The sequence below is a fragment of the Hermetia illucens genome, chromosome 1 (assembly GCF_905115235.1).
Source record: "Hermetia illucens chromosome 1, iHerIll2.2.curated.20191125, whole genome shotgun sequence".
NCBI classification, from domain to species: Eukaryota; Metazoa; Arthropoda; class Insecta; order Diptera; family Stratiomyidae; genus Hermetia; species Hermetia illucens.
The window spans coordinates 221068154-221095073 of record NC_051849.1 but is presented as its reverse complement, the minus strand read 5'-3'; the positions used below and the strand labels follow the sequence as shown (position 1 = coordinate 221095073).

At 42.3% G+C, this 26920-nt stretch overlaps 2 protein-coding genes across 3 annotated transcripts; one reads left to right on the top strand and one right to left on the bottom strand.

Moving 5' to 3' along the window:
• The first annotated feature begins 21438 nt into the window (after window positions 1–21438).
• LOC119659589 lies at window positions 21439–21979 on the top strand. 2 transcript variants are annotated; one of them, XM_038067753.1, is made up of 2 exons: window positions 21439–21592; window positions 21655–21979. In XM_038067753.1, exons 1-2 carry the CDS (start codon window positions 21586–21588, stop codon window positions 21954–21956), a joined length of 309 nt encoding a protein of 102 aa, XP_037923681.1. In that variant the 5' UTR covers window positions 21439–21585; the 3' UTR covers window positions 21957–21979. The 2 variants fall into 2 exon arrangements, with proteins under 2 accessions (XP_037923681.1, XP_037923689.1); XM_038067761.1 differs by having other exon boundaries at window positions 21450–21592; window positions 21715–21979.
• A 3797-nt stretch (window positions 21980–25776) lies between these two features.
• LOC119657631 lies at window positions 25777–26390 on the bottom strand. The gene is made up of 2 exons (XM_038064637.1): window positions 26283–26390; window positions 25777–26219 (listed from the first exon to the last, which is right to left on the bottom strand). Exons 1-2 carry the CDS (start codon window positions 26287–26289, stop codon window positions 25867–25869), a joined length of 360 nt encoding a protein of 119 aa, XP_037920565.1. The 5' UTR covers window positions 26290–26390; the 3' UTR covers window positions 25777–25866.
• Between the last annotated feature and the right edge of the window lie 530 nt (window positions 26391–26920).

The following is a 26920-nucleotide window of genomic DNA, read 5'->3' as shown; positions in this document are numbered from 1 at the left end:
TCCAATACATTGGACGCCCATCTTTTATCAATGAGTACGTGGTCAATTTGGTTGACGGTATATGCATCTGGTGGTTTACAGGTCTGCTTATGAATGCGCTGGCCAAGGAAGCATATCGAGCTTGCGACAAAATTTCTACTGCTGGCGAAGTCAATTAATCGATGACCGTTATAATTGCATTCCTCATGGAGACTGCCCTCCAGTAGTTCCCCGATGCCAGCTTTCGTTTCCGATTTTTCCATTAAAATCCCCCAACAGTATTTTGACATACTTTGTTGGGAGTGAGTTAAACAGTGTCTCCAGGTGTGCATAAAATTCGTCTTTCACTGCATCTTCCTTGACTTTAGTCGGGGCATGCACGTTGATGAGAAGAGATTGAAAAAACGAGTCCTGATGCGAATCGCACGCAGCCTTTCGTTGATAAGTTTGAAGTCGATAACGTACGGCTTGAACTGTTTGCTCACTATAATTGCAACTGCAAACTCCTTCTGACCCGATGGTTTGCCACTTATAAAAATTATGTACAAATTCATATCGCTTATTTCGCTACCAATCCAATTTGTTTCCTAGGCTCCAAGCATGCTCAACTTGAAGCGTACATTCCAAGATCTGCCCCTGCCAAAACTATATCCAGGAGTGGCCTCGGTTGATAGCTGCTTCAGTTGGTACGAAACGTACCAGCGTTCACACAACTATGTTACAAGAGTGGCTACTCACCTGAGACGTTTAGGTGTAACTCATACATTCAGGCTACAGCAATCTCTTCCACCTTTTTTTTCAATCCGGCACCGTATAGTGCCAGCTTTTTATTTTTCTAAATTTTTTTATTGGGTAGGTGGGAGATTTTTCAATAAGAAAAGTTGCAAACTATTAGCGAGAAGAATCTTTCGAAGAATTTTTGTCCTACGACGTGAGGAAGGACGACAGTCCGAAAAGTTTATAAGGTCTAGGGTAGAAAAAGAAGTCGTGGCAAACTCTGCCTGAGATGGAGCGATAGCGTGCAGACGTCAGACAGTTTTTAGGGATATCGAAGTGGTGAACTGCGGCACAAAACCGGGATATCTAGAGTTACTAAGGCAAGTCTAGACCAGATACAGATTGTTCCGCCGTTAATGATGATCTTCTTTCTTGCTTGTTTTCACTTCAGTTTCTATTGGTTATAAAATTTCTTATTTTGTTTAATAACGAGTGCGGCCCTTAATTTTCCTTCAAAAAGGTTTGTAGGAACGGTTTGCAGTCGAGAAGGTATGCCTTTATATAATTTTCTATTAGTTCAGGCATTCAGGGTGAACAATTGTTAAGATCCAGAACACCTGGCCGCGGTTTCCATTCAAATGGCTGAACCAGCTGGCTGTAGCTTTCATCCAAATGGGTTCTAGCCCAAAACCTTCTTCGTCAGTCGAAACTTGGCGCACGAACACCTAGAGGCTGCTCTGTAGTCAAAAGGTAGCTGACACAGACGGGTTCCGATACTTCTCTGCGACTCTATCAATCACAGCGAACCGTAGGAGCGTCGAGGAGTACGGACAGGTCGATGCAGAGAACAGAGAAGGTAGGAAATGATTCTAGCTTCCTTAAAGAAATATAAACGGTCACGATCATCAGGCACACATCTTTGCTTAAGAAGTTTTGTTGAGGGTTACAAAAATTTGTATACCATCTAGACTTAACCCGAAACTGGGCAACTAGGTGAAGCGATAGCGCAGTTTGTTTGAGTAATTTGCAGGTATGGAGAGGGTCTGTAATAGTAGCAACTTACTCCGCACCAACTCTCAGCAGCCAAGACTGCACTCACTTTTAAGGAAAAACGTCAGATGTGCGTCCCCTCAGGATAAACTATAGCGCAGGCAGACCTATCCTTCATGAAGCAGCATCCGACGTAAGGTACCAGAAAACCCCTTGATTTAAGGCCGTCCATACCCCTATCACAAGCATCCGCCACATGGGCTCTGCCGGCGCCACCCAAATCATACGACAGGATAACTTGAAGCTTGTTAGAGGGTGTGGGAATCATGTTGGGAATTACAGTATCGGACAAGTTTCGGTAGAACTTATATTTTATGATGGACCTTACCAAAAACCTATAGAGATTAATAGCTTTTTTGGGGTGGGGACCCCAAGGAAAACTGGTTGAAAAATTAATCATCCTACCAGCCTTGAGGGTTTTAGGAATAGTAGAGTTCAAGTGGTCCGTTACAGAGAAGGCGGACTTAGCTTGCACCAGATGAGGTTAAGACCCTGCAGTAAAACAGAGAAAGTTTCCGGCGTCAACCAGCGTATATTCTGGTAAGTAATATTGTCAGACGCCCCCAGGCCTTGTGCCCAAGCAAGGCAGTAGTAACCTTCTCTAAGAAATTAAAGAAAAATATAATTTTTTTACATTAGCTCGACATGTTACAGCTCAGTTCCAATATTTTTCTGCTCTTTTTATTAATTATCAGATACAAAGACTAACTTAGACTAGGTACATTAGCTGCATGGGGGGTTGACTGTTGAGAACATTGATTTGGAATATATTTTAAATGTAATAAATCTTTTCATGTGGCTCCCTATTAAAAGTTTTATAGCTTTTCTATACGAATTTAATTACTTCATTTCTACATATTTCTAATCAGTAATTTCTTTATATTCTAATTGAATTCTAAATATTATACTCAGAAAATGTCACTTGCTATAGAACAATACAGTATTATTCATCAATGGGTATTCCCATCACATTAAAAAGTTGTTATGTGATGGCAATGACGTGCATAGTTAAATGAAAAATGTTTTTGTAAAACTTGTGATAACCTTCGACATTCATTTCTAAATAGCTGATGGATTTTTAAGATTCTCAATACATGTTATGTAATATCTCCATTGAATTGATATGGTTTTTAGAGATTGTTCTATTCGACCACATTTGTAGCAAAAAGGGTCCTTGCGGGAATGGGCCGAAAATTCAGTAGTCAGTGATAGATTCCAGTATTTTGATTTGTGGTCTATCTCAATTTAATGATCAGGTTTACAAGAAAATTAAAGCGGCTTCATTGATCTTGTTTTGAACGAATGATATTTGTGATCATTTTATGTTTTCAAAGAATTTTTGTGTAATTTTGTTTTGTAAAAAATAGGATGTTAATATTGTTTTTCTGTGTTTACCCCCTTTGTCAATCTTTCTTGAAAAGTGAATAAATACAACAGCAAACGGAAAAAAATAAGTTAACCCGGGATAATTAATGATAGCTCTTGAAATATAAAATTGCTTTCGAAAAAAGATGTTTTTTGATCGAAGGGACTGAATGATAACATTAGCAAAAGGGCGACTGACAGTTTCTTTGAATAGAAATAAAAGAAAAAATTGTTTCCAATTTCGGATAGTGAAAAACCGAGTCTTTGATTTGGTAGGTAGCCGACCATTTTGCAATAAAGAAAAGACACACTGGAATACGAGAAACAAGCTGAATGTGAAAACTTTTGTCACTGCCATTGTCCAAGGAGTTGTAGTTGTCATTCATTTATACAAAATTTTCGAAAGGTTGATATCCTCTTGCTTTCTATGGTTCCAAATGATGAGCAGACTCAAAAAGCAATGAATGCCGCCTGACGATTATTGAGTTGAAAATGTTGCGTTGGATCAGAAGCATAACTCACTACGACTGCATCCGGTGTGAAGACAGTGTTAGACCCAACATGGAGACCACCCATCTAAAAATCAACTGAAACAGCATGGTTTGATATGTTAAATAATATTTGCAAGTTTTTCGACTCTATCTGGATCAAACTTACGACGCCGAAAAGTCGCAAAACTGATCCAGACGAGCTGACTTCGCTAATAGTAGGCTGACATTTGTAGAGAACGGACGTGTCTACAAATTGATATTATTAATAAAAATAATTTAAAATTGAAATTAAATTAACTTTTATCAAGAATATAAAAAGATATTTATGTTATGTACTTAATTAATAATATATAATTTAAAACTTAATTGAAACTAATTTACTTTTGATTTGTTATCTAAGTTACTTTTTCCTTAAAAAGTTTTGAGAAAAAATTCGTTTTTTTTGGCTTGGCGGGAATGAGCGGCGAACCGCCGGCAGGTGGCGGACCAGACCGGCCCCCCACCATAAGGCCTAGGGGCACTCGGATCGGTCGTGGAGTCCGCAACGAGGAGGATCCAGACTTGAAAATAGCCAAAGTAAGGATAGCCAATCTTGAAAGAAGAAATGGCGAACTGGTGAAGACACTCGAAGATTTGAAAAATCAAATGACAATATTGATAAAAAAAATGGAAAGCTTACGGAGCAGCTAATGGCTGGGGAGGCGGGCCCGCCGTCTTCAAAGGTAGCCCGAAAAAAAGTGAAGCTTTCTTCGACTACTTTTGCAGTCATGGAGGAACCGGGTTGCCTTGAGGGCGAACAAGTTTTCGGCAGCGAATCTGTCCGTATGGAGGACATAGAGAACAGTAAAGCTGACGATACGAGAGTAAGCGACAACGGTGGCGATGGAAATGTCCCAGAAGAGGGTGCTAATCAGGCAAGTTGCAGTAGTGAAGATGGAAAATTGGGTGAGTTTTTGCTCTATGTTTCCAAAAAATTAAAGAAAAAAAATAAAATTCAAGAAAAAATATTAAATAATGTAAAAAATAATGCAAGTACCAGTGAAAATTTAAAAAATGGTCCGACTGGGGATACAATTAGCACCCGAAATAAAGAAAAGGGGGAAAGGGTGCCTCCCATTAATGTTTATAAATTAGGTGGTAGAGGTTTAGCCACTCTACTTAATGGGAGCGCGGGGCTCTCGAATTTTGTTATTAAAAAGACGGGGGCCGAGAGAGCCCAAGTCAAATGTAACAAAATTGCAGATTACAAAAAAGCACGGGAGGTCCTCGAGCGAGTGAAGGCTCCTCACTTCACCTACACTCCAAAGGAAGAGAAGGTGCCTTTCTGAAAGGCTTGGATACGGAGGAAGAGCCCGATGAGGTGCTCAAAATGCTCCGGGAGACGGGAATTGAGGTCAAGTTCCTCTCAGTGTCACGGTTTAGTACGAGGAGAACCGTTTTGGAAAAACGAATCCTGCCGCACTTCCTCATGCAGATAAGCCCAGAGAGCCGGGGAAGCGATCTGATCGGCATCAGGTCGCTTAATTATCAGGGCATTCGTTTTGAGCGCCTGCTAAGGGGCGAAATAGTCCAGTGTCGAAGATGCCAGCGCTATGGTCGCTCGGCAGTGAACTGTCAAATGACCTTACGATGTGTAAAGTGGGGGAAACACCATACCGCAGCCGAATGTTCGCTGACTGAAGCAGATGGCAAGGAAAAAACTTTCTGTGTCAACTGCGGAAGCGGAGGGCATCCGGCCGTGGATGTCCTGCATACTTCAATGTTAAGGTCACAAGGCAGCAGGCACCGAGATCGGCCCAAAGAACGAAGGTGTCAGCGGCGTTGAACGGTACTGTCCCTTCGGCACCAATCGTCTCGGGGATCCCATTTGCAGAAGTAGTTCGACAAGGGGGAGCTAAGAAACCCCAACAAGATGCAAGTGGCGGGATGAACACCATCCTCAATAAAATACTAACCATGTGTGAAAACATGCAGCATACGCTACACGTACACAATTCAAAAATAAATAGCATAACAGAATATTTACACAAACAGCATGCCCGCTGCTAGGTCTGCAGTCACAGCGGTACCACTGGATGGTTTCCGGATCATCGTGATTAATGTGATCCGGTTATGTATCATATATATAGACGGGCCATGGACAAAAGGATAGAATACCCCCCGAATTTGACAGTGGGGGCTCCGGGGATTCGACTGGAGATACTCCAGAGTGAGAGCAATTGATATTAAGCGGGATGAAAAAGAGAAATCCTGGTACTGGTGGCTGCGGGATGCCGGTTAGCAGTGGCCGTGCTCAGTTCTGCCATTTGTTTCTTGGTGGGGCTTTGTAAATATGTACATATTGAACGGGTGCTGATTTTGCCTCCAGTTGTATAATAACTTATACATACATACGTTATTATTCTTTGTTTCTTTGTAAATATTACAACTGTTATTATTACCTTTTCTAACTATGGATTTTATTGTAAAAAAAACCAAAAAAATATAAAATATATAATTATGATAATTTTAAGCACAATAATTTAAGTTAAAAGTATCTTTTGAAGCGATAAAACATTTATTACTATTATTATTTTTATATTTCTTTATTTGCCACTAAGGCCAAGTGAATTCTGTCGGGTTTTTTACCATTTCCCGACAACTTATTGTAAAATTAGATTTTTATTTCTTACTGTTTCTCTTCTCTGCCTGTAAATTGTTATTCGAAAACTTCTAGAGCCTACAGTGGCCATTAGATTTAAGTTATTTTTGTTATTTTAAAAGATTGTTTTTTATTGTTCATTTTTCCAATCTATATACTATTGTTACCTATTTCTTAAAAATAAAAATGATTTAAAAAAAAAAAAAACTAAAAAAGCTAACTTTGGTATCGAAGTCCAATCTACGTCTTTAGATATTGGAAATAGTACAAAAATATGAATTGAGTAAATCTGAGTGGTATATGGCCACACAACGGAAGTAATATTTAACAATTATTTGGTTTTGTAACTCCCTGGCTAAAATATATAAGATATAATACAGATATGTAAATGAATATTGCCATACCTCCATTAATGCATTTTAAAAGATCTGTTTTATTTGAAGAAAAACGAAACATTATTTACTATCGCGAAACATGTACGGTGAAGTCCCTAGAAGTGAGTAAATATCTGCTGTTTTCTTTGTTTAAATTTCATTAACGTAAGTCATTTATCATGAAACATACCAACCAAATATGTACATCACCCACATATGACACGCATCTCTTCGCACTCGCAGAGATACACCTTTTTCACAATATTTACCATTTTACTTAATGACCTCACCAAAATTGTAGTATTTCATTGTTACTTTTATTACCTTTTCCAGCTTTATCGAATCAATGTTATATAACGAACACTTCGCGGACTTGTTTAAGGTCATCTCACCAAATGTGGGTTATGTGGACTGAAACCCGTCTTGCATTCTATGATATGCGAACCACGTTGATTTTATTGTTTCTGATAACTTTTCAAGTATACCCTGTAATCAGTGGGGAAAAGTGGATTCATTAGTTCATGTGAAACAATATCATCTTTTTGAAGAAATACATATCTATTTATCATTTCATGGAAAATTAAATATTTTTACGTTAAGGAAGTTACACAATTTACTAGCTGAATTGCTCATTAGATGCAAAGATACTCATTGAAGTGCATTATTTAACTAAGTATTAAAAAGTGGGAAAGTAGCAATTTCTTACAACAACTGTTCAAACTGAATTACGAAATAAACAAGGAGGTTATCAAGAGAGTGTGACATTGTGACCTCCTAGAAGTGACAATAATGTTTAATCAGAAAAGTTTCAAGCCTCAATAAACTGCCGGTATTAACATCAAAAGTACACTTTATACAATGTAAATTTCCGAGAAATCTCGAAATTGTAGGTCAACACAATTATGTTGAACGAGATCATACAATTAATTATTAAAATTCTTCTGGTATCAAAAGATGTTCACTTGCAATTTCGCTAGACCATTTTGCCTGAATCTTCCCTAATTATCGCAAGGTACGATAAGAAATTTTTGGTAGAGTGCAATGACTGGTTGAGTTCACTGTTTGGTTTCATTAAACATTTATCTTTTCTCTTTGTTCTCTGCCGGCTTGAGATATTATAGAAAAGGTGTCATTGTTGGATTTTGAATTTTTCTAAGTCATTTGGAAAAAGTAACAGCATCGGAGGTAGGACACTGTCTTTAATGATTTGTGAGCTGGTAATACCAGGTACGCCTGGTAGCTGCATTCTCTCTGTCAGGTCTGGTCTGTCGTTTGAATTCACCACCAGTAAATGGCTGAAAATAGGATAGGGGAGAAAAAATTCATAATAGCGGTGACTGCAAGGAGCTTTTGGAAAATTCTACCCGCTGCCGTGAATCACACCCGGTACTGGTCAATATTCATATCAGTGGATGCAAGGTCCACCCAATAGATCTGGCACAATTAAGTTGTATGGTCCCGGCATGTGATATTTCATACATGAGTGCACAAGATGTAACTATGAAACTTCTAGAATCTAGTTATCTGCAAAAACTCGGATCCAATGCGCATCCTCTACCTGCCTTCCTCAACTTCCTACCTTCAACGTGCCGAACTATGTCTTACGGATTTTGAGGGACCATCTGAGGAACCGCTCCCTGCTCTATGAAACACTAGAGGGTCAAAGGTGGATGGAGGTCACGTCGGGGGTAGTACAGGGATCCATCCTAGGGACGGACCTATGGAACGCTACCTATGACAGTCTGCTTAAACTCGACTTGCCAGAAGAGTCGCGCCTGGTCGGCTACGCAGATGATGTCGCAACGCTTGTTGCTGCACGCACTGTGGAACAGGCGCAAAGCAGACTCGGCATATTGATGCGACGGGTAAACCTTGCACTGGAAAAAACCGAAGTAGTCATCCTGACTAAAAAGAGAATTCCGACCCTGCGTCCCATATCGTTCGTCGAGTCGATAATCGAGTCAAAATCAGCGGTAAAGTACCTTGGGTTGACTCTTGACTCAAAGATGAGCTTTTCTGAGCAAATCCAAGCAGCAGCAAACAAGGCTGCGGCTGGAGTTTCGGCATTAAGTAGGCTAATGGCAAACATTGGGGGTCCTACGTCTAGTAGGCGACGTCTCCTGATGAGTTCAACGCAGTCTGTCCTGCTCTACGGCGCAGAGGTATGGGCTGGCGTTCTTGGAGGAGGAGGTATATCGTAAACGCCTCGCGCAAGTGCAGAGACGGGGAGCTTTACGGGTGGCGTCTGCGTACCGCACAGTCTCTGAACCGGCCGTGATGGTGATCGTGGGAGTTATCCCCGTTGCCCTTCTTGCTAGGGAGCGTCAGGCCATATACAAGCGCAAGGGAGATGAGCCAAGGGAGGTGTTTGCTCGCGAAGAACGGCAACACACTCTAGACGAGTGGCAGCTCTCGTGGCAAAATGAAACTAGAGGCAGATGGACTGCGCGGCTCATCGGCAACTTAGGTGCGTGACTGAATCGGAAGCATGGTGAGACTGACTATTTCCTTACCCAATTTTTAAGTGGGCATGGAAGTTTTCAGTGTTACCTGCACAAGATTGGAAAGGCGCGTTCTCCGGATTGTGTGTTTTGCGATGGAGTTGTGGACGATACCCACCACACTTTTTTTTCTGGTGGAAGGTGGGACGGGGTTCGTCAGCAGCTCTATTTAAACACAGGGGATCTCTCTCCAGACAACATTGTCGAAGAGATGCTGAGGACTGCTGACAGCTGGAACCGTGTTGCCCGTTACGTTCGGGCCCTTCTCGTTGCTAAGAAGATGGAACTCGACCGGTGGAGGAGCCGGATGGCAGGGGGTTCCTTGAACTGACAGTTCCCTTCCTCCTCTCCCCTCCCGTTGGTGAAAGGAATTCCCTGATTTGAAGGCTCCGCAAGGCGGGAGAGTTCGGGGACTAGCCCGAAGTAATGTGACAAACGGTTCCAGGCTAGCTCTCTGACGATGGGGAGGTGTTTAGTTGGTAGTCTGACGACGTACCGAATCGGGAGTCCAGCACTGTGTGCGAAAATGCATTCACCTACCCTACCCCCAAAAAAAAAAATGCACATCCTCTGTGAGTATAACCTTCAGTGAGGCTACGCGATAAGAGTCATTTGCGATGATTTCCTTCCGATGATTAACCTTGCTGAGTATGTAGGACAGGCCGAATAACGACTTAACTATAATCAACTCAGTGCGGAGAACGGAAATCAGCCTTCCACAATTGTACAACACCTAAAACTTTACAGAACAATCCTAACAAAAAATAGGTGGCCTTGGTTGCTACTGTGGCATTTAGCCATCACCACTCAGATGAAGTAGCGTCGAGGAACTCTGTCGTTGAAAGACAAAACGCACTATGCATTGACGTCTTACCGGACCGACGAAGATTTCCTGAATGAAAGTCAGGACAAAGCCTATCCCAACCCTAAAGTCTAAGATAGAGCTCCTTCTGGTGTACTAATATGTAACCCGACGTTTACTACCTAATTCATCTAACTAACAAGTAGCCTTCATCTACCTTACAAGTAGCCTTAGTTTCGTTAGCTTGGTGAATACTTACAAAGTGATTTTGAGCAAACCCACCCTTCGCACGCTGGACTTCCTCCGCGTTAAGAAAACAATTATTTATGGTGTCAGTAGAAATAGTGCGATATACAGGAAACCGCGCTGCCAAACTAATGCGGTGATAGTCATAATTCAGATACTGGCCCTTTTCCATATCCATTCCATTCCAGTATAATAATAATAATAATAATCGTTGGCGCAACAATCTATATTGGATCAGGGCCTTGAAGTGTGTTAGAGCACTTCATTGAAGACCGGAACGGTACAGTACAGTATACTGTAGGAGCCAATGTGGTCAGCATTGCGCTTGCCCGAGATTATTACCCTGATTTGACTCAGGTACTCATTCACAGCTGAGTCGACTGGTATCCGACGTCAAATCACGATACAAATCCCACTGTCACCAGTGTGATTTGAACCGCGACCTTCCGCACGACAGCCTTGTGCTCTAACCACTCAGCTATCCGGACACTATACCATAGTATACGCACCCCAAAGTCTTATTGAAACTTTTCCTGATCAAGCATTAACGAATTGCATATGCTCAGTATACCTCTGCTCAAGCTCCCTTCAACAAAAGTGGTGAGATTCTAAGTGTAATCGGGCATCCTTGCATATACCTATATTTCGGGAACTACTTGCTCCCTTTATCAATGCTACAAGTCTGCCTTGTACTTTCAATTCAACCTACGAGCTAAGTTCGTCCAATGGGTTATTCATCATCAGGTTTCACCTCGAACATACTTACTGTCATCTTGTAGGGTTTGGACAATAAAGAAAATTAACTAGGAGTACTTGCTGTGATGAACAACTACAAAGTTTTCCCCATACACCAAGGCGTCATTGGTAGAGTTGCCAGTTAAGAAACCACACTACTTGTCTGATCCCAGATGAGGTGCTTTCGTCTCCAATCGCTCCAGTCACCCCTAAAGGCCAAAAGAAGAGATATGTCCTTGCATGATCTAGGATTATCATTCTTCCCCGGTAACTTCTGGAACAGAACGGACTTTGCAGTCTTCCATAGAAATAGACTATGACCATACATACGAAATAGAATTGCCCAGCCGACGGTTATGCACATCTTGTCTTAATGTATGACCTCTTTTTAAGGTTTTGTGTAAACACGTGTGGGATTCTCACCCACTAAAACCACCCCCACTTTCCCCACCAGTTTCCCTCCGATTTCAACATTTCCCCGACGATGTTCGGCGGGCTTAGAGTGGTTTTCAGGGAGTCTTCCAGTCTCCTCCTTTCTGAGAGAAATCGTGGACAGTGAAACATAACATGCTCCGGGTCCTCAGGTGTGCAACCGCATTCAGGACACAAGGGAGAATCATCCAGCCTGAATTGGTGCAGGTACTTCCTGTAACCACCATGTCCTGACAGGAATTGCGTCAGGTGGTAGTTAATCTCACCGTGTCGTCGCTGGATCCACTCTTCAATACGGCGAATCAAAGTGTGGGTCCAGCGACCCCTCTGCGAGTCATCCCACCGTTTCTGCCACTTTTCCAGCGACTCTCGCCTTGCCGCCTTTCGGCATTCTGCATCCTTTTCAAGAGGATTCATCTTCCTTGCCTCGTACAGGCAGCGTGTCTCACTTGCCAGAATGTCTATCGGGATCATTCCCGCAATAACACACGCTGCCTCGCCTGATATTGTTCTGAAGGCGCTGCACACCCTTAGCGCCACTAAGCGGTAAGTCATATTCACTCTCCTACGATTACTCTCACACGCTAATGCTTCCTCCCAAACTGGTGCCGCGTATAATAGTGTGAAGCGAACCACTCCGGCCACAAGTAATCTGCGACTGTACCTTGGACCTCCAATGTTAGGCATCATCCGCGCTAATGATACGCTGGTATTTGCCGCTTTCTCACAGGCATAGTCCAGATGTCCCCTGAAATTGATCTTAGCGTCAATCATCACCCCCAGGTATTTGATAACCGGCTTCGAAATGATGACGTGACCACCAACGCGAATATTAATCGTATTCCTCTTCCTACGATTGGTAATCAAGACCGCCTCCGTCTTTTGTTCCGCAAGGTCAAGCTGAACCATCTGCAGCCACGCTTTTATGGCGCTAATGGTTTCGTTAGCGTACATTTCGACGTCTTCAGGTTCTTTCGCGACGACAACCACAGCTAGATCATCTGCGAAACCGATCATCGTGGCCTCCTTTGGCACGGGAAGGACAAGGACCCCATTGTACATGACGTTCCACAGGAGAGGACCCAACACTGAGCCCTGTGGTACTCCTGCGGTGACGGTGTACTGCTTGGATCCCTCATCCGTGTCGTACCACAGTGTCCTCTCCGAAAGGTAACTGTTGAGAAGCTTAGTCAAGTAACTAGGGACACCCGTGTTAGCCAGTGAACTTTTTATCCACTCCCAGCTTGCGGAATTGAATGTCTGTCTGTCTGTCTGTCTGTCCGTCACACGCATTTTTCTCGGAGACGCCTGCAGCGATTGACACCAAATTTGGTGGAAAGCTGGGAACTGTGAACGCTCACGCATACAGTGAATTACATCCTTTTACAACGAATTTAAGGGGGGGTCCCCATACATGCAAAAGGAGGGTGTAAATTTTTTTTTCATCAAATATAGTCATGTGGGGTATCAAATTAAAGGTCTCGGCCAGTACTTTTCGAAGCTGGTCTTAGTTTTTACATTTGTTGGAAAGGTGGGGAGTGCGGGTGGTTGAAAGTGACCATTCCTTTACGGGGGCCATTTTCAGAAACTACTCAACCGAAAAATCTTAAGTTCATGCTAGGACCACGAAATTTCGCAACAATATAGGGTATAATATAGAGCATGATCTTACCAAGTTTGGTGGAAATCGCACTATTACTAACAAAGTTATAATACGTCAAAGTTTCCGCTTCTTCGCAAATTCAAGACTATAAATGTCAATATCATCCGAAAGTGGATATTCCCACATAATATATGCATATATTACGTGCTGCGTACTAAGAAATGCACAAAACCTTTCGTACCTGAAGCGTCCAGCTTCCGGTTTCCCGACTTGTTTTACTTTGGACTTATGATCTAAATATAATACTTTTAGAATCCGTTCAATATCTGCTTGTCAGTCCTCACAATCGGGTTTTTTTCTAGAGATGAGTAGCATCGAGAGCCATAATTTGGGAATTTAATTAACCCACCGAATTCACTTTATTGCCTACTATGTCCTGCGGAATTTTCTAAATCTATAGACATTAAATAATCTGACAGATTCCAGTCGTACTCCTTCAGTAAGAATTGTTCCCTATCTGCTACTCTTCACATTTTTGAAAACTTGTAATGTTCATGCCAAAAGGGAGAATAAGCATGTCTAAAATGTCCCATGTCCCCCCCCCCCCCCAAGACTAGATATCTAGAATTGGCATATGTGCCCTTCTACCTTTGTAGCTGTCTGCTACCCTGCATTATTGTCACCTCGTACCTTCTAATCGGACAATGTTTACATCTGTTCAGCCAAAATTCTAGTGGGTATAGTCCCGCAACCAGGAATCCTGCTCCGCTTGACGCTATTCGGAATGTATTGGCATATTTTAAACGAGTTCACAACGTATTATATACCGCCCATATTTTTCCTTTGTGCGCCTCAACCAAGAAGACAATATACAGAAGATTCAACTCTAAGCGCATTCTTTGAAATTTTTTGATGACGGAAAATCATTACACACCTTCGACCGCCACGGGAGTTGCGCAGCAAAAATTTCACGCATAAGGGCTTGTGTGAATGCCGTGTATGTGGCCACATGGTTGCGAGCACATGATTGCGAGCTGCTGCGAGCACGTGGCAGCATCTCTCATAATAAAATTCATTTCGGATTAATAGTAATGGATCTTAATGGAATCAGGGAGCGAATGATTGTTCAAAATTCCTTTATAGGAAGCTGAACATTCTTGGCATTTCACCCATGTTTTCTCTCTTAGAAAGTGAGGAGCAGATTGGTAGATGCATCCAAGGTCAATCTTTCAGATGCATTTGTTTCCTGTTGAGATGGGATGGAGAAACACACGTTTGAAAACCATCTAGGCGGCAGCGACACATCGACACACCAATTCATTAATCATAAGGGTCCTGCAGTTGGCTGTGGCGTTGAAATAACACAAACTCTTGGCAGTTTGTAAAAGTGCATAATTTTTGTCCTGTCTCAAAAGCTATGAAATCAGGCAGAGGTAACACTGCGTCTTATATGACTCTTGGTTGGTGAAGCGAGTCGGTGAAATTTCGTGGCTGTTTTTAAATAGGATAGATAGTAGTTTCTTGGAGATTAATGGAGGCACATCTGTCTATGGCGTATATTTCCGCCTGGAATATGCTACTGTATCTGCCCATTGACTCGAAGTACATTTTCCTTGGAACAATAACACCGGCACCCGCTCGCTTTGCTGTGAGCGATCCGTCAGTGTACCAAATAATTCACCTAAGTGAAGCTCGCATATATTCACTGTCACCTTGGACTATATACCAAGAAAGTATCTTTTTCACAGCGCGAAGTTGTAGGTTTGGACCAAGAAACGGAAGATTAACTTGGGTTGTCAAATGTTCCTTTGAAATTTATACAGATTCTAAAAGATTACTTGCTTATGCAAACAACTATAAAGTTTTTTACATACGTCGTTGCTGGAGCTGCTGGAAGCCATATTACCTATCTGACACCAGATGAGATGCTTTTATCCCTAATCGCTAGACCATAATTCCCTTTACTATTCCGCCAAAGACCAAATGAGAAGATATATCCTTGTATGACCGATCGTTACTCTACTCTTCCTCAGTGACTTGAAGACTAACATGCTGGGAAATAGTTCTCCCGTAGATAACAACTATACATACAAACACTGGATATGGAATGACGGCTATGAACATCTCGTCTTTTTGTATGACTTCTTCTCCTGTCTTCCGACCTATGATCAACAAGTCTATAGCTACTTAGATCGTACGCCAAAGTAGTCCTTCGTTCGATATTGTTCCGAGGCAGAGCACCTCGATGACACTACGGAAACGAAGGTGGTCAACTCCCAGGTTCTACTCCCAAATATCAGCGAATAGGAAATCATTTCAATTAGATGCTGTTGTTGAGCTATCTGAATTTACCGACTTTTGACGAAGCTGCAAAAGCGGATCTAGCTCTAGTAACATCGAGTTCAGCGGAAACAATCCTACTCAGACATAAGGATAGATCGACAACCTCAATACTCTATTTGTTGATGCATAAAGAAAGAATGTGGTTATCCTTCGTCCTAAGAACCTTAGTCTTTTTTGTATTTATCCTAAATCCGACCTTTTTTGCCCGATAGCAAAAATAGTGGATAGCTTCAGCTGAAGATCAAAAAGCAGTCTTAAATACCTTCTTCTGGGGAAGGTTGGATTTTGGCATATGCAGTTTTATCGATTCCATTAGATATCACTATTCTATAAAGAAAAGGGTCCTTTCTTTTATAGCAGAGGAAAAAATTAAAATATTCCATTCTAAGCACTATGTTTTCATGCAGGAACCCATTTATTAAGCTTCTTCACTTTTTAAACTTTTGAAAGTACCGGGAAACTATCGATCGTGTACGTCTTAATTGTCTGCAATGTCTTTTACAGGATGCACTAACAAGCGCAGCCCGTCGTTGTCCATCAATGGGCCTGGTTGTTTTCCTGGCTCACTTTGGAGAGTCCCATTAATCGGATTTTATTGAACTATCACTATCATTTGCCTCTACTGTCCAAATGTCTCGCAAATATTTCTGGTTGCTTCCGCAGCTTTGTGATCAAACTTAAATTTATAAAGAAAAAGTAGACATTTTTGGCTTGCTTACACACCTTTTCCTCTTTCTCTCTACAACCACAATGGAGTTTAAAATTGGAATGACGCCTTGATCAAAAGTAGGTTCAGCTGGCAGCAGTTTGAGACTTCAGAATAACAACTAACTTCACTTTATTGTGAAATCGGACATTTCACCTGCCACAATCTATATGGGAGCAGCACATAGAAAGTGGCAATGTTCCAATAGATCATCTAGGCGAGATTATAAGTAATATTTCTCCAAATTCATCCTTAGACAGTTGAGATTCGCCTACAAGTTTACTGAATCCTTTCCTAATGCAGTCATCATTGTTGCTGCTCTGTAATGAACAGTTAGAAATGAGCCTAGGGAAAATAGAATGATCAAACGACCATCCTGGGTGGCCGAAGACGACCTAGAAGGAAGAGCTACCCCAAACCCTAAAAGACATTGGCGAAGTGACCGTGAAGGTCAGCCCGCAAATATTGAAGCTCCATTAAAGTGTTCGATTGACACGTCCTTGCACGCCTCTGTGCTAGCCAGGCTCGAGAATGTGGGGGGGGGGGGGTCCTTTGAGCGCTCTGATCCCTCACGTGTCATTTGTACAAAATCGACCTCTTGATACCGATACGTGGGTCCGCGTCGGATCTAAAAATGACACAACGAACAAGGGAATTCGCGACGGCCTAACGAAATAAACCAGAACGCGAGCTAAATCTGAAAAATAAAAAGACGGCTCGACCGCGCGCGTGGAGCCGTAAGTCTCTGGACCTGACTGCTGCGATCGAGCGGGAAGATCCTCAGATGGTTATTGAGATGCCCCTTAGGTTCCCTCCCATCCTTGACATCCTCAGGCCATTATCTGGAGGATGTGCCTAAATTGTCAACTCCTTTAATCACAACTCCGCAAAACTCTCGGATGACCAAAATGCCATCCCAACTTCAACATTTCTGTTTTACATGTGTGCAGAAATGTCTCCGCACAAGGCGCATATTAAGGGAGAAACAACAATCGAGTTGCTCTCCGTAGCAGAGAACTAGAAAATAAAACAAGCAAAAGGTATCGCGAGAATTCAATCTCCTTCGTTTGGATTCGGAGAGCAAAGTGAAGATGAATTATTATGGACGGAACGACACAGCTGGTAGCCGAGTGCCTCCGTAATCCAACTAGGATTAATCTCACCGCCCTCACTCGTCCCTACGAAGAAGAAAAAATATTTAGTTTATCAAATTCTAAAACGAAGAGATAGCTGTTTCACATAAAGGTAGGGAAGAACACTCTTCAGAAGCTCGGATGGTAATACCTTTTAGCATATAGACGCAAATGGCCGTAGATTCAGAGACTTCTGGGAGACAACCACCTACGTTACAAGGTAGGAAAAGAAATTGAGGTTTAGGAACAGTTGCTTCCGGGGAAAAATGCGTAAAACCTAAAACTAGAAATGTGAAGACAAGTGTACATGGAGCCTAGCCGGGAACAATGTTGAGAATCTATTCATTCTCTATCCGACACCACCAAATGAAGTTGTGAGCCGGAATAGGCTATTTTCCACTGATTTAGAAAACCTGTAAGTAAGAAATATCGGGCCTGAATCCAGGAAATGTTGGTCCCCACGTTGGGCGCCATTTGTAATGAACCTGAGGGAGAAGTAGGATAATCAAGCAACCATCCCTAGGATCCCTAGGATGGGAGAGAACCTCAGGGTTACGGTTACGGTACGGTTAACACAAACTTTTGGTATTTTGTAAAAGTGCATAATATTTATGCGGTGTCAAAATCTTGGTTGGTGGAGCAAGTCGGTTATATTTCGAGCCAAACACTGAAGTAAGGATCCTTGTTTGAAGTGCAGCTTGCAAACTATTATAGTACGTTTATCTATTTACGGTTTTGAGCTTCTGTTGCCACTGGAGGAAGATGGCTGAACGGAAGGAGGAAGATGACAATATCTACAAGATAAATTGATCGAGAAGCAAACTTTTTCTATATTAATCAAGCCTTCTAGAAAACCGAACATCTTCTAAGTATTCTGACTTGATCATGCCTTCATCATCATCAACGGCGCAACAACCGGTATCCGGTCTAGGTCTGCCTTAATAAGAAACTCCAGACATCCCGGTTCTGCGCCGAGGTCCACCAATTCGATATCCCTAAAAGCTGTCAGGCGTCCTGACCTACGCCATCGCTCCATCTTAGGCAGGGTCTGCTTCGTCTTCTTTTTCTACCATAGATATTGCTCCTTATAGACTTTCCGGGTGGGATTATCCTCGTCCATACGGATTAAGTGACCCGCCCACCGTAACCTATTGAGCCGAATTTTATCCACAACCGGGCGGTCATGGTATCGCTCATAGATTTCGTCATTGTGTAGGCTACGGAATCGTCCATCCTCATGTAGGGGGCCAAAAATTCTTCGGAGGATTCTTCTCTCGTACAGTAAGAGCTTTGACCCTATGGTAAGACGTTTCGAGCGGAACAGTTTTTGTAAGCTGAAATAGGCTCTGTTGGCTGACAACAACCTTGCGCGGATTTCATCATCGCAGTTGTTATCGGTTGTGATTTTCAACCCTAGATAGGAGAAATTGTCAACGGTCTCAAAGTTGTATTCCCCTATCCTTATTCTTCTTCGTGTTTGTGTTTGACCAGTGCGGTTTGATGTTGTTGGTTGATTCGTCTTCGGTGCTGACGTTGCCACCATCTATTTTGTCTTGCCTTCATTGATGTGGAGCCCAAGATCTCGCGCCGATTACCGCCTGCTCGATCTGGATGAAGGCAGTTTGTACATCTCGGGTGGTTCTTCCCATGATGTCGATATCGTCAGCATAGACCAGTAGTTGGGTGGACTTGAAGAGGATCGTAGCTCTTGCATTTATCTCAGCATCACGGATCACGTTCTCGAGGGCCAGGTTAAAGAGGACGCATGATAGCGCATCCCCTTGTCGTAGACCGTTGTTGATGTCGAATGGTCTTGAGAGTGATCCTGCTGCTTTTATCTGGCCTCGCACATTGGTCAGGGTCAGCCTAGTCAGTCTTATTAATTTCGTCGGGATACCGAATTCTCTCATGCCGGTGTACAGTTTTACCCTGGCTATGCTATCATAGGCGACTTTAAAGTCGATGAATAGATGGTGCAACTGTTGTCCATATTCCAACAGTTTAACCATCGCTTGCCGCAGAGAGAAAATCTGATCTGTTGCTGATTTGCCTGGAGTGAAGCCTCTTTGGTATGGGCCAATGATGTTTTGGGCGTATGGGGCTATCCGGCCTAGCAAGATAGTGGAGAATATCTTATAGATGGTACTCAGCAACGTGATACCTCTATAATTGCTGCACTGTGTGATATCTCCCTTTTTATGTATGAGACAGATTATGCCTCGTTGCCAATCGTCAGGCATTGATTCGCTGTCCCATACCTTGAGCACAAGTTGATGAACCACTTGGTGTAACTGGTCGCTTCCATATTTAACCAATTCAGTTGTAATTCCATCGGCTCCTGGTGACTTATGATTTTTTAGCCGATGAATTGCATGGACTGTTTCTCCTAAACTTGCTGGTGGCAGTACTTGTCCGTCGTCTTCAGTTGGCGGGACCTCCAACTCGCCGATGTTCTGGTTGTTCAATAGCTCATCAAAGTGCTCAATCCATCGCTACAATATGTCCATTCTGTTGGAAATCAGATTTCTCTCTTTGTCTCGGCAGGATGAGCATCGAGATGTATAAGGCTTCATCCTGCTGACTTGTTGGTAAAACTTCCGCGCCTGGTGCGATTGCTCCCTGTACTTTTCTAGTTCACTGACTTGTTGGTTCTTCCAGGTTTCTTTTTTCCGTTTGTGAAGCCGCTTCTCCGCTCGACGGAGTTCGTGATAAGTCTCTGCGCGTGCCCGCGTTCTTTGAGAATGCAACATTACTCGGTATGCGGCATTCTTCCGTTCCGTTGCTAGCTTACATTCATCGTCAAACCAGCCGTTCCGACTCTTTTTGCGGCTGGGGCCAAGTATGTTTGTGGCCGTATTTATGATAACGTTCTTCAGGTGATTGTGAAGATCATTTGTTGATGCTTCATCTCCGGGTCCTCTGTTGACTGCGGTTATGGCGGCATCCATTTCTCTCTTATGGGTATCGCGGAGGGTTGTGTTGTGGATGGCTTCAGTGTTCACTCTCACCTGATTGTCAGAGGGGATTCTAGGTGGTATTGTTATTCGAGCTCGGAGCACCATGCCAACGAGATAGTGATCCGAGTCTATATTGGTCCCCCTATATGTTCTGACATTCATCAAGGCTGAGAGGTGGCGGTGTTCGATCAACACGTGGTCAATTTGGTTGAAAGTGGCCCCGTCTGGAGAGGCCCACGTATGTTTGTGGACCGCTTTCCGCGCAAACCAAGTACTTCCAACAACCATTTCGTATGACCCTGCTAATTGAATAGTCCGCAGTCCGTTACCATTTGTATTTTCGTGTAAGCTATGGGAGCCAACGTATCGCCTGAATACGGGCTCCTTCCCTACTTGGCTGTTAAAATCCCCAAGTATGATTTTGATATCATATCTGGGACAGGCTTCGAGGGTTCGTTCTACTGCCTCGTAGAAGGTATCCTTCTCCGACTCTGCAGTCTCCTCTGTAGGGGCGTGAACGTTTATGAGGCTTATATTTCTAAACTTGCCTCGCAAGCGCAGAGTGCATAGCCGTTCGCTTATGTTTTCAAAACCGATAACAGCAGGTTTAATTTTTTAGCTGACTAAGAAACCTACTCCGAGCATATGGTTTACTGGATGACCGCTATAATATATGGTGTAGTGGCTCTTCTCCAGGAAACCGGTCCCTGTCCATCGCATCTCTTGTAATGCTGTTATATTAGCCCTATATTGGGACAGGGTATCGGCTAGCTGCTCATCAGCTTCATCTCTGTACAGGGAGCGCACGTTCCATGAGAAAATGCGCAAATCGTTGATCCGTTGTCGTTGCCGGGTTCGTCGTTTTAAAGTCCATCCTGTCCGAGGCTCCTGTTGTGGCTTCGTAACAGGTTGTTTTCCGTTTAGGGTTGTCAGCCCTACCCAACCCCCAACCTAGAGGACCAGTTGGTACAATTTGTCCCGTTTTTAGGCGCGGGAGACTCGCCTTCATCCTTCTCCGTCTGCAGCTTTTCGTTAAGAAAGAGCTCCCAGCGGTCACCACGTGGAGGTGGAGATAGGGTTTGGTAGTAGAGATGTTGGTGTTGGTTCAGCAGGCATTTCCCAGGTTTTATGCTCCATCGTGTGTACCAATCCACGTTTCGCCCTGGGACCTATACTACCCTTTGACCACCAACAAATGCTAAATTTAGAAGAATAAAAAATTTGTAGTAAACAAAACAAACTGTCCAGATATCGCATAAATGTCTAGTCGGCTTAAGTACTTGCATAAAACAATCTTTATCTGAAGACATGAGAAATTAATCGAATGTCCGTCGATGATATCGTCGCTCATTGTTCGTTCTTTTCAATGAATTAGTCATTCTTCGCTAATTACGAGATAAAGATATGAATTTGATTTCTGGGGTATATAAAGGAGTAGCTCTTTTGGTATTGCTTAAGTTATTATTTCTTTTTTGGTTGGCGTAGGATCTCCCCGAATACCGGTGCAGATATGAAAGGTATCTGATCTATTTCCAAAATTTTATTTGTGCTAATATTTCTTGAATATCATTTTGGGTAGTTCTTTGGATTGTTGCTGTTTTTGTCTTGGTACAATATATTTCGGCTCTTCCCACCCAAGTGGCCCAAACTGGCGAATCGGATACTACAGACAAGGAGAAGCTCCATGATGTAGCGAAAACAATAGTTAAAAATATAAATCCAATTCTTCAGAAATTTAACGAGAACCGTGACAAAGATGTTTCAACGACAAATAAGATCGTTGCAACTATGGGTACAGCAATTGCAGCTATCAATGGTGATGTGTATTATGAAATTGTGAATTTTGAACAAAGTGAGTCTAATTCAAAATTTTTCAAATAAAATCAAGTAAATTTTGAAAAATATTTACCAGTATACTTACAAATAGTTTTAGAAGGTTTTAGAACTTAAGTCCGATTAGTTAAAAGCTTTACTTTTGGGAGTTTTAATTAATGGTGGGTGAAGTAAACTCCTCCAAACCCTTGTTAGCACTGATGAAGGCAACAAGTTGTCCCCGAAATATCGGTATTTGCAAGACCAATAAATAACACTAGCGAATAGAAAAAAGTCAGTTTTCTTCTTCTTTTTCATCAGCCATTTTCCCGTTCACAAGCGGGGTCGGCTCGTCGTGGTCGATTTCGTCATTTGGCTCTATCGAATGCCTGATCTGGGTGCAATCTTGAGGCTTTTAAATGCCCATCCAGCGTATCAAGCCACCGTTGTTTAGGCCTGCCTTTTGGTCGTTTACCATCGATTTCGATGTTCAGACCAATCTTGGCAAGTGAATTCTCGTTGCACGAATTGCGTGACCGTACCATCGAATACGCCTCTCTCGCAACTTTTCCACGATCGGTGCAACCCCATAACGATCGCGGATATCCTCATTTCGGATGTGATCAAAACGTGTGGCGCCACTAGTTCAACGTAACATCTTCGTCTCCATTACCGCAAGACGTCGTTCATTGCCTTTTATAGTTGGGCAACACTCAGAACCATAGAGAGCGACAGGAGAGACGACATTGCGGCAAATTTTAGATTTGAGACGTTCGTTGATACGTCGACCACAAAGAACACCAGTTGTGGAACGCCACTTCATCCAGGTTGCATTAATGCGTGAAGCAATTTCATAACGCAGTTCTCCATTGGCTGATAGCGTTGACCCGAGGTATTTAATCGCTAGAAATACGGCGTAATTACACTCAGACTCCTCCAAAGCTTTCGGAGACCAAAATTGACAATCTTCTCTAAAATTGCCTTTTCAAATATATTATCTTCTTGGAAATTTTTGATAACTTTTGCCTTTAAAAAGGCATTATTTTGCTCAGTAGAAGTCTATGCATCTTTTGGATCGGCCACACCCTTAAGATTTTGTAGAGGTTTCTAAGAAACACTTCATCATCGTCATCATCAACGGCGCAACAACCGGTATCCGGTTTGCCTGAGTTCAAACTCGGTCATAAAGCGGCGGGGGCGACCAAGAACATTAACAGCGCATTTGAACATGATACGGCAACCGAATGAACCACGCGGCGGTGGTTCGAAAAATTCGGGTCAGGCGACGTAAACCTTCAAAGTGAGCCACGTGGACATCCAGGACCATCGATTGACAACGACGAGCTGCGTTTGCTAGTCGCATCCGACACACGTCAGTCTGTGAGGGACATTGCAGAAAAACTGGGCGTACACTATTCGACAGTTTCCCGCACTTGCAACAACTTGGAAAGGTGAAAAAGCTCGACAAATGGGGTCCGCATGCCCTTACGGAACAAAACTTGGCGCTTCGAATGGAAATTTGCAGTTCTCTACTCACCCGCAAAAGAAACGATCCCTTTTTTGCACAGAATAGTAACATGTGATAAAAGGTCGATATTATACAACAATCGTCGCCAATCAGCACAATGGCTAGATGCTGATGAACCACCGAAGCATATGCCGAAACCGAGCCTCTATCCGAACAAGGTATTGGTGACTGTTTGGTGGTCTACAGCTGGAGTTATCCACTATTCTTTTTTGGCACCTGGAGAAACGATAAATACACAGAAATACTGTGCCCAACTCAAGGAAATGCACCAGAAATTGAGTATTCAACGGCCGAGATTGGTCAACAGAAATGGTGTGATACTCCTTCACGACAATGCACGACCTCATGTTTCCAGAACAATGGTTCAAAAGTTGAACGAATTGCGGAATAAGACTCTGGCTCATCCACCATATTCACTGGACCTTTCGCCAACCAACTACCACTTTTTTAAGAATTTGGATCATTTTTTGGCGGAAAAACAATTTAGGAACGAAGAGGCTGTCAAAATTGCCTTCGACGAATTTATCAACACCCGACAGTTAGACTTCTACGAAACTGGCATAAATGCTCTTGAATCTCGCTGGGAGTGGGAAGTGTTTTGAATCGACTGGCACCTATTTTGATTAAATAAATAAATTTTTGTAAGCTTTACAGCCTTTTCAAATTTTAGTACAAAAACGGCCATTTCATTAGCAACAACCTAATACAATATATTTGTCAAAGCAAAGGAGTCTCGGTAAAAAATGTGGGAAAATATTCATAAATAAGGACGTCAATAGTTCAAAGGTTCGGATTCTATGTACACCTACCAGGCCAGGAGTGTCAAAGAGGGAAAAGATGGAGAGTTTTAGGTTATTATTCACAATTTGGCAGGGCCTGAGAAGTATGGCCAAGGGGGATGGGCTTCCTTTTTGGGAGAGTTGCTGAATTAATGGATTTGGATGGTTTTCCAGTTTCTCGGAAAACCTTCCCATCAAATTGAACATATTTTCGAAGTGGTTTCACTCGTGCTCGCCGATATACTTTGGCGTTTTTCCCGACCTTTCTAGTCTTCCAGTTATAAGATAGGCCCGTTCAATATCTTAGTATTTGGCGTTCAAATGCTTCGCATTTATTCATGGCAGGGTTGGAGTAGGTGATTCACGTGGGTGGCCTTGTTGGGGCGGAACTAGATAAGGATATCATTGCCATATTGGATAATGTTAGGATCGGTCTCAGGAATGGGAACGCCAGCCGTGAAAATGCTACATAAGGTAGGCTCTGAAATGGATCCTTGCGGTACTCCTGATGTTATTGGCAAGAGATCAGAAAGTTCGTTTCCCAAGTTGACATAGAACAGCCTATCTTCAAAAAAGCTGATGGCAATTCTGGTAATTGGAATTGGTAGCACAGGCTACGGTTGGTTTACTGCTGACTATAAGTCTAGAAACGACAGTGTCGTGAAGGTAACTCAGTGTATGTTGCGTTCCTTGCTTATGACGGAAACCGAACTGGTGACTGGGAATGATATTTTTGAGATTACAATGCTGGACAAGTTGTAGTTGTCCAGGCTCTTTAAAAAAGTTTTCCTAGTTTGGAAAGCAGAGAAATGAGCTGAGATTGTTTGGCTTGGATATTTGCTACTTTCCAAGTAGATGGAACATAGCCGTTATTGATGCACCTTTAAAAGCTGCTAAAAGAAATTTTAAGGAGACGATGGGTAAATTTTTAATTAAGAAATTGGTAATCTCGTCAGGTTCGGCTGATTTTTTGCCGTTTAGGTTGTGGGTCAAGGTGGTCAGTTCTGGAAGACAGAAAATGTTGCGAATCCACTGGTTTGACTGCGGTTTTTCTAGCCAAAAAGGTCACTAATTTATTGGAATGTTTGGTAAGGAATTTTCTAATTGTCGCTTCAACAGTCGCAGTTAAGGTCAGATCGTTTCGAGGCGAAGAGGTATTGAGCTGAGTCTCAAATTATGCGTGACATAATGCTTTTGAGTTGTCCTGCGGGAAGAGTAGAAGGAAGAGAAGGTAGCTTTAGTAAGAAAGAGTCTCGTGGAACCCCATGGCAGGAGTCATTAGTAGGTTTCCACCTTGCAACGATTAAAATAAGACTTTGACGGACAGATAGAGAAACATAGTGGCGTAAGATAAATTACGCTCGCCTTAATATTGGCAATCCCCCCGGTTTGGAAAATTGTGGTCGTATTTAGTTTTGTGCTAGGAATTGACGTATGTTTGTTAGCTTGTGAGGTTTAAAGCCAGTCAATCCATCATGTAAAAAATTAGGGAAATTAAGGTGGAGTTTTAATAATTTTACTAGGCGATCTGTATCCTGAAGCTTACACCCAAAAATGACCTGTTTTTTTCAAACAATTCCTGTTTCAGCGTTATGATATGAATTTTATTTTCCAAAGATATTTATTTAATACTTATGTACGTGTACATTAATGTTCCATTCAATCATATAATTTAACTTTGGCTTGGAGTCGAAGCTGGCTTTTGACTGGATTGATCTTTGTTATCAGCTTTGGCTTCATCGGAAGCATATTGAATCCGGTAATAAACGCTTCCATTGATGGCAACAATAGCTGTACCGACTGTTGCGTCAATTTCATTTGATGTTTCATCTTTTGCGTCCCGACTGTCAGATGGATCTTGGATCTGAGGCTGGTTTTGTTGTCCAGAAGGAGATTGTCCTGGTTGTGCGGATTGACCCCATCCGCCCCATTGGCCGTTGTTATTTTGAGACTGGCTATCCCAACCGTTTTGTGGATATGCCGAAGCAATTGCAATCAAAGCAGCTAATGCAACAATTACTAGACCTAAGGATTAAAGATAAATTATAATGTATTTTTCAGCTTTGGATCTTATAGTTAAAAAGTTACCTTTCATTTTGGTGTTGTTTTGAATAAGTTCACTTGCGATAATATGCTTCGATTGGTAGCTTTGGGGAACAAAAACGATTTATATACCTCCAAAAAGATTGAATTATCTATTTATCGGTAGAACAATCAACACACAGGAACCAGCTGAAAGCATTCGCGGACTATCACGGCGATTATACGATAAATTGATTTGATTACGCTTTGTATCTACTGTACAAGTTTTATTAATCACCTATTCATAAGACACTCATGTTTAGTGACAACATCTAGATTGTTCAGTGATTCATATTGTTTTTGTTTTTTATTTACTTGGTTTAGGAATGGTAGACAGAAATGTGAAATATTTTCCTAGCCTTGAAATTTCCTAGCATTTCTGGACTATTGGTGGTGTGGGAAATCGAAATTGTGCAGAAAACATTAAGAATAATTTGCAGTGATGAAGTTCGAGAAATTTAATGTGAGGAATTGTCATTGGGGCATAATCCAGGAGTCCCTTTTCGCAGTGAATTAATTTGGAGACTTCAATCGGACCCTTGCCATGTGTAGCACAGTAGAACTCATTTTATGATAGCATTCATAGTACCATAGTCAGGTGCACAACCTCTGACTTGTAAAGTGCAATCCAGGCATTAGCTCAT